The sequence below is a fragment of the Ursus americanus genome, chromosome 30, assembly GCF_024610735.1.
Source record: "Ursus americanus isolate L20-20 chromosome 30, mUrsAme1.1.p, whole genome shotgun sequence".
NCBI classification, from domain to species: domain Eukaryota; kingdom Metazoa; phylum Chordata; class Mammalia; order Carnivora; family Ursidae; genus Ursus; species Ursus americanus.
In genome coordinates, this window is record NC_142156.1 from 14,902,742 (window position 1) to 14,918,513 (window position 15,772).

General features: G+C 59.4%; 1 protein-coding gene across 1 annotated transcript in view; it reads left to right on the forward strand.

The window, feature by feature from the left end:
• RBM19 (RNA binding motif protein 19) overlaps positions 1-13,930 on the forward strand; it is a 136,937-nt gene extending 123,007 nt beyond the window's left edge. Inside the window, exon 25 of the mRNA XM_045776190.2 lies at positions 12,207-13,930. Within this exon, the coding sequence (XP_045632146.2) occupies positions 12,207-12,218 (12 nt within the window). The 3' untranslated portion in view covers positions 12,219-13,930. The remainder of the gene's footprint in view (positions 1-12,206) is intronic.
• Positions 13,931-15,772: the final 1,842 nt, after the last annotated feature.

Sequence of the window (15,772 nt, forward strand, 5' to 3'; positions counted from 1 at the left end):
AGTGAGCCCAGCTTCCCATGGAAGCACCCTGACTCTGGGAAGTCGCCGGGCAGCTTGCGGCCTCTCAGAAAGGAGCGGTGGGGCGGGGAGCAGCCCCCATCACGGCACACAGAGCAGGAAGGGGCGTCTCGAGGCTGTCTGGGCCCGGCCTCAAAGCCAGCTCCTCGGCCTCTGCCCGTGAGTTCATTCATCACACACTTAGTAGGGCGCCGGGATTTCAAGATCAGAATCTAGATCCCCATGAGGGTCTGTGTCCTGGGCTTGAAGACCCACGGGTCCAGCAGAAGATGATTTCCAGCGGCCCTCGTCCGCCTGTTTTCCCTCCTTCTCTTTTACTGCCTGCTCGGCTTTTTGTGTCTTTTGTGGCCGGGCCGGCTCCCAGCGCCCGTCTGTGCTCTGCAGCGTCGAGGAAAGGATTAGTGCAAGCCGAGCTCGCAGGCTTTGGTGAACAGAGCCGAGTTTGGTTTCAACATCTAATTCAATTTGTTCTGCCGAGATTGAAATATGAAATGGTTGCCAGTCAAACGTTCAAAGGACGGGGAAGGGAGAGTGAACGCCTGCTGAAATTTAAATTTTAATGAAAATGACTTTAACCCTTTGGTGCACGCACCTGGCAGAAATAGAGCGATTCTCCCCTCCTGTGGAGGAGCCTCTGCTGGGTCCCCCCGTCCCCGCTTCTCTTTTCCCTAAGACTATGTAGCGCTTTTTTTTTTTTTTCCAGAACTATCGTTAGTAAAAGATTAACAGAGTACTTGCTTCATGAGACATTCCCATATTTACCCCAGCCGCTGAAATGGGCACCTTCCCAGCAATGACCCGTGTAAGCCCAGGCCCCCGCTGGAAGTTCGGGCCACACCCGAACTCCTGCCCGGCACCTGTCACAGGTGTGAATGTGTCGCGGTTTCCTGTCTGCGCGCCCCCCACCACCGGAGCATAAGCCCTGGAGGGGCAGGAGCCATGGTCAGTGCACACCGCATCCCCTGCCTGGTGGTATCGGATGGGCCGAACGCACCCCACTTTGACCTCCCAGGAGCTATGGGAGGTGGGTTTATGGGACGTGTAGAAACGGAGGCAGGCAGCATCCCCCAGATAACACCACACAGAGGCCTGGCTCGGAGACTTGTGCCCAGCTTCCCGTCGCCAGAAGCCCGAGTTCCCAACCTGGTGGTCCCCTGCTTCTCCGGGGAGAGCGAGAGCCTGGCCCTCAGCAGGGTGGTTGGCCATACTCTCCTCTCCTCGCCCCTGCGCACTGGGCTGCGCCACTGTCTCCGTGCTACAGGCAAGTTTGGGGCTCGGGAGGGAAGGCTTCACGTGTGCTGGGTCTGGATCCCTAACTCAGGACAGCTTGAACGAAAGGCACCCTGTCTTTTCGTCCCCTGATTAGACTTTTCCTGTTCGGCACCTACTTGCCATGAACCACTGATGGACTTTTCTGGATGGGGGTGGTGTTTAATGTCATCAAATGCCATCAACCGTGGGCGCATGCTGTGGCTCACGATGGCTGTGGCCAGCGCCAGGCATTGCCCTGCCATCCTGGGGCTCCAGGGCAGAGGGTGGGGTGATGGGGCGGCCCCATCACTCCCTCAAGGACCGTCGGCTCCCGAGGGCAGAGCCCTTGGCTTCATCCCCGGGACCTCAGAGCCGCAGAGCCAAAATGGTTTGAACCTAAAACACCTTGGTGCGTGCGTCCAGCATATTTGTGGGGCCTGCTGCGCACGAGGCTGGGCTGTGGGAACTGGGGAGCAGGAGTGAACTCAGCGGACAACACTGAGGCTGTCACGTGTATGGGGTTTCCAGGGGGGCCAAGGGAGGGTGGCATGTGAGCAGAGCCTGGAGAGGGGAGAGAGCAGCGACATGAGTGCAGAGGCCACTGCAGTCATCTAGGGGCCGGGGGTGACGTCGCCCCTGGAAATGACAGACAGCCAGGTCCTAGACATGTGGAAGGTGGAGCCCATGGGACGGACGGAGTTCCAGCTCTGAGGTGTGCACGGCCAAGGCGGACCCCATGGATTGGGGCCTGTGCAATGGGGGGAAGCGAGCGTGTGCTGGAGCTGGCACGGGGGATGCCAGGAGTTGGGGTGTAAATGTGCATTATGTTCGAGATGACCATAGCGGTCAGGAGGAGACGAAGAAGTTCAAGTTCACTAGAGAGGGCCGGACCAAAGGCATAATGGGAAATCATCTGCTTTTCTTTAAGAAATCTAAGAAGCAGGGGCACCTGGGTGGCTCAGTCGGTGAAGCGTCTCCTTTGGCTCAGGTCATGATCCCGAGGTTCTGGGATCGAGCCCCATGTCAGCTCCCTGCTCTGCTTCTCCCTCTCCCTCGGCCCCTCCCCCGCGCTCGTGCTCGGGCTCCCTATCTCTCTCTCTCTCTTTCTCTCTCTGTCAAATAAATCAATACAATGTCTAAAAAAAAAAAATCAGAAATCTAAGAAGCAATGTGGGGGACTCACAGCGCCGTGTAGACAGAGCCAGTAAATCCGAGCTCCACGTTCAGAACTCTCAAGTTCATTTTTAAGCCGTCCCTAGACAGTGCCAAGCTCTCTTAGCCACAGGCACCCTTTTTCCAAACAAGTTTTATGCAGAACCCCAACATAGAAAACAGAACTGCTCGGTTCAGAATCAGGGTGTGAGGCCTGGCCCCCACATATTCATCCTCTCCGTCAGCACCCCGGGGTTTGAAGACCGGGGGTAACGCGTAAACCTGGCTCACAAAGCATGATTTGCGGGCTCCAGTGGCCGCGGGAAGATTTCAGGCAGCCCGGGGCCAACTTTCAGGGTCTGAGCGTATTTCCACCTGCGCGTTGCAGGTAGAGCTCATGAAACCCTCACCGTTACAGACTCAGAGGAAGACGTGGAGCAGTGTAGCCGTGTGAAGGAAGTCATCAGACTGCGAGTATAGGCAAACGGAAGTGGTAAGAAGAGCCGTGAGTGGTCTAAACCAGGGCTTGGCCGACAGCGGCCCGGGGGCCAGATCCCGCCGCGGCCTGTTTGTGTAGTTCTCTTGGCACGCGGCTGCGCCCTCTGGGCCGTGCTGGGTTCCTGCGGCCGCAGCAGGGTTGAATGATGGCAACAGGGACTGTATCGCCTGCCAGGCCTGTAATATTCACCGTCTGACCCTTGACATGAAGTTTTCGGAGCCCCGATCTAAAGCAAGCCCCTGTAATTCCACCGCGCAGAGAGCGAGACCCGGACAGCGCCAGTGGCTCCTCCCAGGAGAACTCCCCATACAGAACTCCCCATTCGGGGCACAGACCGGAGCCAGGCTCTCTGGGCTCAAATCCTGGCTCTGCCCCTTACCTGCAGCGTGACCTTGAGCCGGCTCCTTGACCTCTCTGTGCCTCAGTGGCCTCCACTATGAACTGAGAGCAACAGCAGTACCAACTCCCTGGAGTCCTAAGGATTAAATGAGGCCCGAGACCAGTGCCCGCCACTGGGTGAACACCGGACAAGCCATCGCTGCTGTTACCCCATCCCCCCGATGTAAAGGGGTGTCCCCATGTCTGCCCCATCACCCGACACCCAGGAGACCGAGTGCTTCCGCACAAGACCCGAGCCCAGGGCCTCCTAGCTGAGCGGCAAAATAAAAAGGACCCTGCGATCTAATTAGAGCATCGCCAGAAGCCAGGGCTGAGTCCCCTCCAGCTTCCTTAATAAACCCCACTTCCCCTTAATTGCAGCTTTCATGAAAACGATCCACTGGGGCCTCGGCGCCCCATCCTTGGGCTCAGGCCAGCAGCAAACATTTTTCTGTTCTGCAGATTTCCAGGTAGCAGCTGCTCCTGCCTTCCCTGGGAACTGCCAGGAGCCCTCCCCTCCCTGGTCCCCCGAAAGATTTCCAGGCGAATCTATTGCCGCCACCTCATAGGTCCCCATGTCACCCTGCAGTGGACAAAGCACTTGAAGTCGCAAACTCAGTGGCGTCTCGGCGGAGTCCCAGGGCAGACTGTCACTCCCAGTGCACAAGTGGGAAACTGAGGCTTGGAGAAGTGAAGTGGTACCTATTCCAGGAAGGTGCCAGACAAAGGCAGGTGTGTGCCGTGGCCACTGCAGCGCGGTCGGAGACATCCTCTCACTCCCCTGCGCACCGTGGAAGAAGGACAAGCTGAATATGTGGGGGCCACGGGCGCCAGAGCGGCCAGCCCGGGCTGCATTCGTGGTTCGCAAACTGCACTTCGCACAGGAGCTGGGGATGTGGCTTAGGTCCCGAGCCCTCAAGCCCCCCTCCAGCTTTTCTCCAGCTTTTCTCGGGTGCTATTCTCGGGTTGTAAGCACCTCAGTTGGGAGCTGTGGGATAAATTTGGGGGATGCTGAGATGCAGGCCGGCTTCATCCGTGCTCCAAAAACAGCCAGCTCTGAAGCCAGGGCGCCAGCCGGCTGCGTCGGCCTCATAGAGACAGGGCGATGTTGAGAGAATGTTCCTGCTGCTGTGACAGACCCGACTAGCAGTAGTCTTAGCAAGATGAAGGCTGATTTGTCCCTCTCGTGACGGCGAGCAGGGCAGTAGGCACGGTCGGCTAGCGCGCTGGGGACCCGGCTCCCTGCTCTGCCAGGAACAGGCAGCAGGACGGAGGCACAAGGAGAGGCCTGCCCTCCCTTCAGGGACACAGCCTGGACAGTCTCCTGTGGCTTCTGGCCAGAAGAGAGTCACGTGGCCGAAACTACGTCGGAGACAGGCTGAGAAGTCATCCTGGGCTGCCGTGTGCCCCGCGGAGATACGAGGCCCTCGTGCTTCAGGAGGCAAGAGAGTGAGGGTGGGGACAGCCTGTGCACTGATGTCATCAGGCTGCTGGCTGGGCTCTTCCTGGGGCGTTTTCCACCTGATTTCCACCCTCGGAGCTGACTTGAGTACTTAACCCCACAGGAGCACCCTTCAAAGGTCCAAACTGGGCCTCCATGGATTCTTAACCCAAGAAAAGTTGAAAGCCTATTATCTTAGACCCAGTGAAAAGCCCCAGAGACATGTCCACATGAAGACGTGTTCGCTGCTGCCCCGCTGGCCACAGTCAGCCACATGGCAGAGCCCGCAGTCGTGGAGGAAGGGGACTGCCAAGGGGCAGAGGTGGGGGGGAGTCAGGGCTTGGATGCAGCCCCTCCCCCACACACCTCTTAACCGCGCCTTGCATCCATCCTCTCCCTGGACGCCATCTGTTGCCTAGATTAGCGGGACGGCCTCCCCCTCCCTTGTCCCCCCAGCCCTTCCCCCTGGCCACCTCCTGCTCGGCTGTCCCCACCAGCCACCTCACACTCAGGTGCTCCCCTGGCTTGTCACCACTCCGGCACTGCCCACGACTGCAAGCCCTTTGAAGGCAGAGCGCCGGCCTTGTGCCCTACCCACCAGCGGAGGCCGCCACTAAGTATTCACAGGAATCCAGGTTGTCCCTGCTCTGGCCTCTTGAGAAACAGGACAGAGAGTCTTCGCGGCCAAAACCAGGGAAACCCTAGCCAGACAGGGGAGCCCAACTTCCCCAGTTGCCTTCTCACTTCCCGCCGCCTAGGGCCCTAGAAGGTGCTCACCAAGCCCTGGGTGTGAGTGGACCATCGAGTTAATTCCCTCCTGCGGGGGTTTCTGTGTCTTTGTCTTCCCTGCGCACTCTGGTCTGTCATGGATCACCACCGCTAGGCAGGGCCCGGAACTGCCCGGGGGCCACCGGCGGATGCCCGCCAGCAAAGCAGCCTCCCTCTAGTCATCCTCAAAGCCAGCGGGCCCCTCCCCTCCCTGCCAGGGCGCCCCGCGGCGGGCCTGTGTTCCCTGGCTTGGCCTGCTCAGCTTGGCCTGGAGACAGTTCTCAGCCTTCCTTCACAAGATGGCCCAAGGGCCCCAATCTGGCCCCTTGTGGCCCCCAAGACTCCGTCTGTGTGAACCCCGTGTTCTCTGGGAAATGTTGGGGAGTTAGCCTCGTCTCTCTGCGTTCGGGCTCCTCTGCCATCCCCGGGCTTCCTGCCCTGGCTCTGCAGCCCCACGTCAGGGACGATGGCGCCTCCCCGCCTCTCCACCCAGCCGGTACGGCTGCAGTGCTGGGGGTGCTGCTGAAAAGCAGGTCCCCCTTGGTCCTGCTCAGAGGAGCCCAGGCTAGGAGTTTCTAGTGCCCAAAAAGCAGTCCCAGCTCCGGGCTCTGTCCTCTGCTCCGCCAGGTGGTGATGTCCGAGGAACACTGGACGCATCCATCCGTTCCACCGCCACTCTGCAAAGCAGTTTGCAGAATGAGGGAGGAGGAGTGCTGCCGGCATTCTTACTTTCTCCGAGTTGACCGTCAAGTATTTACTTTGACCGTGTCTTGCCTGGGAGCCTTTAGCCACTGGACCCTCCCGATGACAGTACTTCCCAGAAACCCAAGCCCTTGGGGGTGAGAGGTCAAGGGCCCAGAAGCACAGGCTTGAGAATCACCCAGCCTAGATTCTGCTTCCCCGGTCTCGAATTTCTGCACCTGCTTCCTCTGAAAATAGGAGAAAAGACCATCCCTTTCCGGGGGCTTCCAAGGCCCCCAGGAGGTGGGTACCGTGCCTCGGCCCAGGGCCCGGTCCATGGGGAACACTTCCTCTCATCCCACTGAGTCTTACACAACGCCCTAGGCCCCCGTGGAGCGCTGCCCCCAGCACCAGAAACAGGATCGTGGACTGTGGTCCTTTGCAGCGTGTGTGCAGGGACATTGTGGTGGCCGTGAGAGCAGTGTCAGGGGTCTCGAGCAGATGGGGGCACTGGGACGGTGGCTGTAAGAAGTGATATCCCAGCTGCAGGGGAAGTAGGAGGGGGCCAAGCAGAGGGGAAGCGGAGATGGGGCACGGCCCGAAGCCGCAGCGGTGAGGCCTGGGAGCTGAGCCTGGCTGCCGGTCCCCTTCTACCCCAGCCCCTGGCACCTGCATCCGTCACCCATCCAGACTGGAAGGCCCTGCTGGCACCTTCCGGTCCCGGCCACCACTGGGGGTGGACCACTGTCAGCCAGGGGCAGCTCCCAGCCCCCCCCCACCATCCCCAGCTGGGGGCCGCCGCTGCGTGTCAGGGCTGCTCCGGTCCCCGTGTCCCCCAAGGCAGAGAGTCATGTGACAGATGTCTGAGGTTTCAGATGGACCCACTCATGAATATCAATCAGGCCTGGTAATTCACAGTAAGTGGGATCCAGATTGACTAATAAGGAAGGCTTTCACCCCAAACTGGGTCCAGGAAAGGAGAGTGGCAGTGGCGTGCGGCGGCAGGCAGGTGCGGGCACGATGTGACCGGAATTGCAAAGCCCGGCACAGAACCGCAGGCAGCAGGGTGGCCCGCGGCCGCTCGCTCCCCACAGCGGAGCTGCCAGACAGCCTGGGGAGCAGGGCTCCCTCACCAGCAGCAGCCAGCACCCCCAGGGGAGCAGGGAGCAGGCTCCGGGGAGGGCTCCAGCGGAAGGAGAGGGTGGGGAGAGGCGAGGCCGCCTTTCGGGGTTGCTGGTGCCCACCTGCATCTGGCCGGCATCGAGGGTGCCAGGCCCCCAGCAGGTTCCTGTCCTTCCCGCTGGGAGCCGGGCAGTGTCCCTCTCCCGATACTCCTGACCATGGCTGTGGGGTCCAACCCACACCCCCCGCCGAGACGGATTGCCTGGGGCGGGTGGTCCAAGAGGACCACGGCCCTGTGAGAGCAGCAGCGCCCCCAGGGGAGTCCGGGGTGGAGCCCAGGCCCTTTCTGAGCACTTCTCATGGTGTTGAGCTCCTCTGTCCGCCCCACAGCCCAAGGTCAAGGGATCAGGATTTAGGAGAGTCCTCTGGGAACAGGCCAGATTTGAGGGGTTGGGGGCGGGGGGGGAGAATCCAGCTCTGCTCTTACAAGCCCTGCAGCCTCGGGATCAAGTCCCCTGGGCTGTCCCTGCTTCAGTCTCGTCCAGCGGGGAGAACGAGAACTCCCACCTCAGAGGATTCCCTGGGCTCTGGTCCCACCTGCAGGGGGCGTCCGTGGGCCGAAAGGGACGCGTGAAGCCCCTGGCGCACTGTGGGCATGGACTAAGGGTCACCTCCCTCCCTCGGTCTCCCCCATCTTATCCACCGTCCTGATATGTGACCATCGTCATCACTGCCCTAACCACCGAGGACTCACTTAACCCACCACCACATGAGATGGGCGCCGTTTCTGCCATCCTGACCTGCCGCGAGGAAGCGGCAACTCAGAGAGGTTAGGTGCCTTGCCCAAGACCACACAGCTCCGGGGAGGAGCCGGGGCTGGTGTGCGGTCTGCACCTCCGGGCTGTGCCACTCAGCCTGCCTGCTGCGCCGGCCTCTGCCTGTGGCTGTCTTTCAGACGCCCAAGCGAGAAGGATGGCAAGGCCCTGAGGCAGTCCCTGAGGAGAGCCCTCCAGCCCCCCAGCTGCAGGCCGCCGGCCGTCAGAGCCCGTCCCTTTCCCTCACGCACCAGGGGGAGCTTGGGGGGTCTGCCCGGCCCCTCGTGGCCAGGACGAGCGGCGTCCGCCTTCCCGGGCTGTCCTCACAGTCGTCACCATGGGTGCGGGAGCAACACCAGCCCCCCGACTCCCAGCAGGGGCGGCTGTCCCGTCTCCAGAGGCAAAGGCAGTTCCCTTGGGGACCGTGGTCGACCTGGAGTGGGGGCTTGAGAGATTCGGGGCCCCCTTTAGATGCCCCAGCGGGCTTCTAGGCACCTCTTGGCCGGCTTCTGGGCCCTGGGCTCCGAGTCCTAATGGCTTGGCCATCTTTCTTGGAGAGTTAGTTCTAGACCGTGGGGATTCCATGATAAGATCAAGTCAAAGGATCAGTCACTGAATCCTCCAGGGCCCCGTGCGCACTGTTCCCTCCGCCTTTGGCACTTCAGGAAACGGAGGCTCAGGGCTATGCCGGGGACCCCCGTCCCAAGAGTCACCCTTAGAAGAAAGAGGCCAGCACGGTGTCCCTGCCCGGACTTCCTGACTTTGATCCCCAAGCACCAGATGGCTGGCCGAGGCCCGTGTGAGAGCCCGGTGCGTCTGTTCCTTCTGAGGAACGCTGACTAGCACCTTCCCCGGGCCAGGCCCTGGGGTCCGTGGGGAGGAGAGCAGAGCCAGCCCCTGCCTGCAGAGTGCACGGGCGGCCGGGGAGCAGACAGGAGACGGACGCCCGGGGAACAGAGGAGGCTCCGGTTCTGAGGGACACAGGTGTGTGTCTGCGTGGTCGTGCATGTGGAAGGATGTGGAAGCCGCGGACACACACGGCTCCGTGGTCACCGGGCGCTCTGCGTGGCTAGAAGGCAGTGTGCCTGGCGCAAGTCGCTGCCTCTGCTCCCCCGTCAGCAGCCAGGACCCGTCCCTCAGTGTCCTCCAGACATCCTCCCCACCCCACTGGCTCTTTTTCTGACGACAGATGGGTAGTTTAAAAACCACAGCCGCTGTGACCCAGGTCAGTGAGAAGGTTACCTGCCTCCATCGCAAACAAGCCTGTCTCCGTCCACAACGTATATGTAACATGAGAGAGGGGCTGGAACTCCAGGCGAGGGCCCTGGAGGTGGAGGGGAGCCCCTTCCCGCTGACCAGGTGACAGTCACGGTATGGCCATCGCCGGGTTCTGGTGAGCACGCGCTGAGCTGGGGCTCGCTGGGGGCCTCGGCGCGGTGCCCGGCATGTAGTGAATGCTCAGTAAACAGCAGCCACAGCGGCGGTGGGTGGTGTTACTTGCCAAGCTAGTCGTGGTCTCATCGGTTCTCCCGCAGATGTGGGGTCAGCCCCGTCTGAACCGCAGAGCCGGCGACGCTCACGAGGGGCCGTGGGGAAGAGAGGGGCCGCCGTGCCTCCGAGATGTAGGGGGGCCCAGCGTGGATGCCGAGGGGGCCGCAGGCGCTGGGCCCCCCAGTCCTACCCGTGCGCCCGGGGCACGGTGAGGGTCGGCCACCGCGGCCCGCCGCCGCCGCCCGTGAAACGCGGCGAGTTTCTCATTTTCCCCTTGAGCGGTTTCACCTGCAGCGAAGGCTCGCAGGCTGGAGACCCGGGCCCGGGGAGGGGGGCTGAGTGCACCCAACACCGCGCCCTTCCCCCACCAACAAACAACCAGAAGTAACCAGAAAGCTGGAGGGAGAGAGCGACGTGTCAGTACTAGCCCTGGCCCCTCCACGGACCCGTGTTACGACTTCACCAAATACGCGACGATGCCCAGCACTTAGACTCGCTTCGGACATTTGCACACCGACCGCACACTGTCCAAAGACACCTGGCTCCAGCTCCTTTCCTTTGCACGCAGAGATGTGCCTTCAGTTCGTCTCGCACAAGGGAGGGTCTGCCCCGGAATGCTCTCGATGTTCGGGGTACTCTTACATGGCCCGTCCGAGTGCCAGCATCTGTCATTTTAGAGGCTGCTTTCTTTGGAAAAGCTTCTGTGGAGAAGCTCCCCAGGGCCAGATTCTTGCGACTAAAGCCCATCCTTAACCGTGTGGGTGGGGCTCATGCGCCCATTTTCCAGACGCAGAAGCTGAGGCTCAGAGAGGTGTGGCGGCTTGCCCTCAGTGACACAGTCTGGAAACAGCAGAGTGAGGCTTTGGGGCCCAGGGTCTGTAAAGCCAGTGCTTTCCACAGAAAATACCCTCGAAGGTGGGGGCAGTGAGAGAGAGAGAAAGCCCCTCCGTGCCCATCCTCTTGGGCTCTGGGCAGTCACTAGGCCGCCTGGCCGCGGGCAGGTGGAATGAGACCATCTGGCAAGGGTAGGCCCAGCCCCACAAGCAGGCCCAGGGGCCGTGCACGACACTTCCATGGGCTTCCTCTCCCGCTAGGACTCGGGGGGCAGATCTGACCAGAGGCCAGCCAGGCTGGGTGGCACCGAGTCCTGCCTCACGGGGCCTCAAAGCGTCCAAGGCTGCAGGAGCTAAGCACCCCCCCGTACCCCTGTCCACCTTGTCCCCCCGTCTCCAGCCTCATGATGATTCCCGTAACAGAATCACCCTCTGTTCGCCATCCTCTGCCCCTTGTTTTCTCCTCAGACGCGGCCTCACCCGGCATGACCTCCCACTGGGTACCCCGACACACTTTGTCCCCCTGACTCTTGTTTCATTTTCTCCCAGGCATTTACACACTCTGACGTACTTGCTATTCAGTTGTCTATTGTCTGTTCCTCCTGCCTCCCTCAGCTAGAAAGTTCCATGAGGGCAGGCGTGTTACTGGTCACTGCTGAGTCCTCAGAACCCGGCACAGCTCTGGGGGCAAGGGCATGTCAGCCCTGAGCCAGTGACTCAGTCGGGTTGGTCAAGAGCGCCCTCCTTCGGTCAGAATGACCCTTCAAGGGGAGCCTTCTTATCCCCCCTTCGCAGAAGAGAACCCTGAGACCCCCCTGCCCCAGCACAGAGAGCCCCCATTGTGCCTTCCGGTGGCTCCCGGCCACAGGACACTTTCTCCTCCTCGCAGGAAGGACCTCCAGCTAACTCCTGGCAAGCCCGCTGCTTTCGAGAAGGAAAAAGGGGGAATGAAATCAAACAGGAACTTGGACGCTTGGGTCGGCCGGCGTGGCTCCGAGCCCCAGGCGGGGCGGCGGGCCGCGGGGTCTGGGGGTTTGCTGGCAGACGGCCGGCCGAGGGCTCGTCTCGCCTTCGTTAGAATGCAGCCGTTAGATCCTGCCTGCTCTCTGATGGCTGCGAGTGATTGACACTTACAAATTACCCAGCCGAAAGTGTCGAGTCTTTGACCCCTGAGTAACATCTTTGGCAAGCCTGAGATTTGCCAGCATTTTGTCATCTAATTACTACAAATCCCTTGAAAATTCACTGGCTGGTGAATTTTTAATGCGGGGCAATTTCAATGTGATGCATTGCCCAGATGGGTTCTTGCATTTCTCACCCCTCTCTCTCCCTCTCTTGCCTCTCCTCTCCCTCTCTCTCTGTCTCCATCCCTCTCCGCTTTAACTTTAATAATAACCTCACAAACTTTTGGATGAGCTGCGGGGGGAGTCCCACCCGGAATGTCTGGGCGGAGCCGCCGGAAGGTGTCCCTCTGACCAGTTCCTTAGACCTGTGCACCCAGGCCAGGCTCCAGGCGGCATGTGGCTCTGCCTTTCCCCGCACCTCCACCCCCAGACTTCCCTGCCCAGCACGACAGCCCAGGCAGCACCAATAAGCCAGCCTCCTTCGTGACACACCTGCAAGGGGTGGCTTTCCCTGGGCAGGGGGGCTGGTGGCTGTCTGCAAGGTTGGTTGATTTCAGGCTCAGTCTTGGGCAAAGGCGGTGTTTCACCCCATTATTATTATTATTGTTATTGTTATTTTATCTCATTCGTTAGATCCTTGGATGATGGCACTCACCAGGGCCCGGGAGAGACAGCTGCCTTTTTCCGAGCAGAGGAGAGACTGCACCTTCCACCCCGAGGAGGAAGCCGGACCGTCTCTGTCAGCTCCACACCAACCAGCCCAGGCCGCGGAATGAATCTGGAACGTCAGCCCCCAGGAAGCCAGCACTTAGCACCTGTTCCCCACCCCGGGAGCAAAACGATCTTCAAACCGCAAGTGAGAAGTGGCCCGTGAGCGAGAAATCTGGCTCCTGCCCCTGCCCGTCTTTCAAATACTTGCTATTCCTTGTCTTCCTTCACCTTTTATATGTATATTGGGTTCTTATTGCTAAATGCAAAAACAAGATGCCCTCTGAACTTGGCCCCCAGAACAGCCCCCTGTATGGACATTTTCCTCATTGACAACTCCGAGGGCGAGAACCGCAGCCGCAGCCTGTTCTCGCTGTTGACCTCGTAGAGATAAGTCCCTTCCTGCCACCTCCGCCAGCCCTCTCCACCCCTCCTGCCTCCCCCTATTCAGGCAGACGAGGTTTTGCTTTTCAGCCCCATTTCTGGTTACATATGTACATGGCTGATAAAATATTCCACTTCACCCCTTCTCCCCGTGGGACCCGCCGTCTTACGGGAAAAGGGTTTGTATGACAGCGACCGCGACAGCCTGTGTGTCGCCTGGAAACGGCGGTGGGGGCCGGGAGGCACTCTCCGGCTCGTCTTTATTCACATTCCCTCTTCTGGTTCTGATAATGTCATTGCCGGAGAGAAGAGGCCTGGGCCTCCTCCGTGGGCTCTGGCCGAGGCCCAGGAGGCTGCCCTTCTGCCCTGGACAGAGGAGATGCTACCCAGGTCCCCACGGTTTGCTGCCTGGCGACCCCGCTCCTGCAGCCTCCACCGGGGGCCACGCACGCACGCAGAGTCGGTCCTGTCCCTCCGCGACGTGGGCGGCGTCTTCCCCCCGCGCAGCAGGCCCACTGGGTTCCACTCCCACCGGCCAGGCTTTGGGTGCTCAGCGCGGGAGCTCCCCCTCCCTGGACGCCTTCGAAAGTCGGGGCCAGCGCGGCATTGGGGTGGGAGGAGGTCTCAAAGAAGCCTTGGTTGGATGGATAGACCCCAGCAGTGGGGGCTGGGCACCGTGCAGGGGGAGGGGATGTCCTGGCTGCTTGACGTTGTCCTTTCCTGTTTTCTCTCTCCACCCGCTTGTCTATGTGATGTCTCCCTCCAAGAGTCACTGATGTTCTCAGATCCAGAATATTCCAGAGGCCGAAGGCTGGGTAGGAGGAGGGTGTCCTCAAGCTTCTTTCCAACCTTCTTTTACAAAATGTGGCAGCTCGGGTTGCTCTGAGTTCACGGCAGCGGGGTCATTGCACCAGCAGCAGGAAAGCTCACCCCCCCACCCTCCCCACCCCCACCCCCCCAGCTGCAATGACCTTCTCTCTACCAGAGGACCTCGACTCAGGGGAGCTGGTGCGTGCAGAGCTCCACGATGGGTGGGGCACAAGGGGCCAGGCCGCGCCTCTGCTGAAAAGAGCTTCCAGTCGGGTGTGGGGTTAATAGGACCAGAATGAATTGAATAAACTTCACATGGGAAGTGCGGAGTCTTCTGGAAGATGGGAAGAAAGTCTGCTTCTCCGTCTCCCTCTGCCCCTCCCCCTGCTTGTGCTTCCTTGCTCGCTCGCTCGCTCTCCGTCAAATAAATAAATAAAATATTTTTTTAAAAAAGAGAAAGCAACAAAGGATTTAGTAAGCACCCACTGCGTGCTGGGCACAGGGGTGGTAAAGATGAGACCTGAGACCGGGCCCTGGCCTGGGAGGGTTACCGTTTGGCAGAAATGACCTTTGCACAGAGATGACTCTTAGAAGGGGGCTTCGAGGTGGGAGGTCGCCGGGGTGAAGAAGGGGTGCAGGTGTCCGCATGCGCCCTGAGAGCCCTCTACCCGAGGCTGGGCGGGCGCCGTACAAAGGTGCGCGCGCGCATTGCGTGTGAAACACGGCCCGGTCCCTCCGTGCTGAGGCCCGATGAACGCGAGCTCGCGACACGGGGCCCACGTGGAAAGAAATGCATTTGGGCCTAAAAATAAGCGAGTCACTGCAAGTGATTAATTCTGTCATCTGTCTAGTGACGCTGCTGTCCTCAGCCTCGTGGTCCAGGAACGAAGCAAAAAGGCCGGTGGGACACGTGCAAGCAGCTTTATTATGCCTCCAAATTCCCCTGCTCTCTTTTCCTCGCTCAGTTTTACTTTGGAGTGGGGGGGGGTGAGCATGCATGTGCACACACGTTTTATTTCTAACAACAGTGCTGCTAGAAGCATTTAAAGTCCTGGGCTAATTTGAGCCCTAGCCACCACTTGCCAATACCCGCCAACAGCTCTGAGACTATCGATCTTTTTGCCTTTCTCTTGTTCACTCAACAAATACTCATTGAGAGCCTGGCACTGCTGCTTTGCAGGGGAACGGACCTGCTGAAGTCTTGCGGGAAAACAGATGGTAAACCAGGAACGAAGAAATGTACAGTTTCGAGTAAGGGTGACGGCTAGGGAAAGGGCTGGCTCAGCCTGGGGGTATCTGGGAAGCCCTAGGAAGTGACTTTTCAGCCATGCTCGCTGACACTGGAGATGGGCTGCAGCATCTTGGGCAGAGACAAGCAAGTCCAAAGGTCCAGAGGCAGGCAGACCGTGTGGTTGAAGACTGAAAGCTGGCCTGGTTCCTGGAGCGCAGCAGATGATGGAAAGAAGAGGATGACAGGTAGGCAGCCACACAGAGGCTCACCGTTCATTCAGACAAGAAAGACCTAGGACACAACAGTGAATCACAGGAGATGAGGTGAAAAGAGGTTGTGGCAGACCCTGTGGGATAACCAGTTGTTCCCGCTCCCTCTGCCTATGTTGCCTTCCACCTGCTTACCTACTGCCACAGCAGCTAGAAGTATCTGAGACACAGTTCTAGCCATTCAGACCCAAGCAGAAACCTGATAGAAGCTAGAAGCCTTCCAGCCAAAGTTTTTGTTTTCCTGATAAAAGGGTAGTAAAACTGCAGCCCCTCTCTCTTCCCCACTTCTTATTGCTTTTAACTCAGATGTGATGCCTGGAGCTGCAGCAGCCATTTTGCAGCCTTGAGGGAAAGACCAAGAGACTCACAAAGACAGGCAAGCCATTTAAACACCACACCAGGTACCTCCCTCCAGATTTTTCAGTACGTGGGAGAAATGGCCCCCATTCGTTTAAGATATAGTTAGTTGGTTTTTCTGATGCTTGTTTTCAAAGGTATGCCTGGGCTGGCACATAGGGTAAGGAATTGGGGCTAGAGAGAAGTGAGTGGGTGTGTCTGAGTTCAAAAGCGGCAGCCTTGAGATTCTGAAACAGAGCACCAGATGTGGAAGAACTGGTTTGTATAAAATACTGAACTACTTCAAGTCCCCTCTTTACTGTGAAGGGCTAAAGGGAAGTGAAGCGAGATAGACACAGATCCTCATTTTACAGGTGACCCTTATTTCCCCCAAAAGCAAGTTGGATAGGGAGGCCTCCTCACGTGCAAAAGACTGCTTTCTGGGGTTTAGTGCCTGAGTT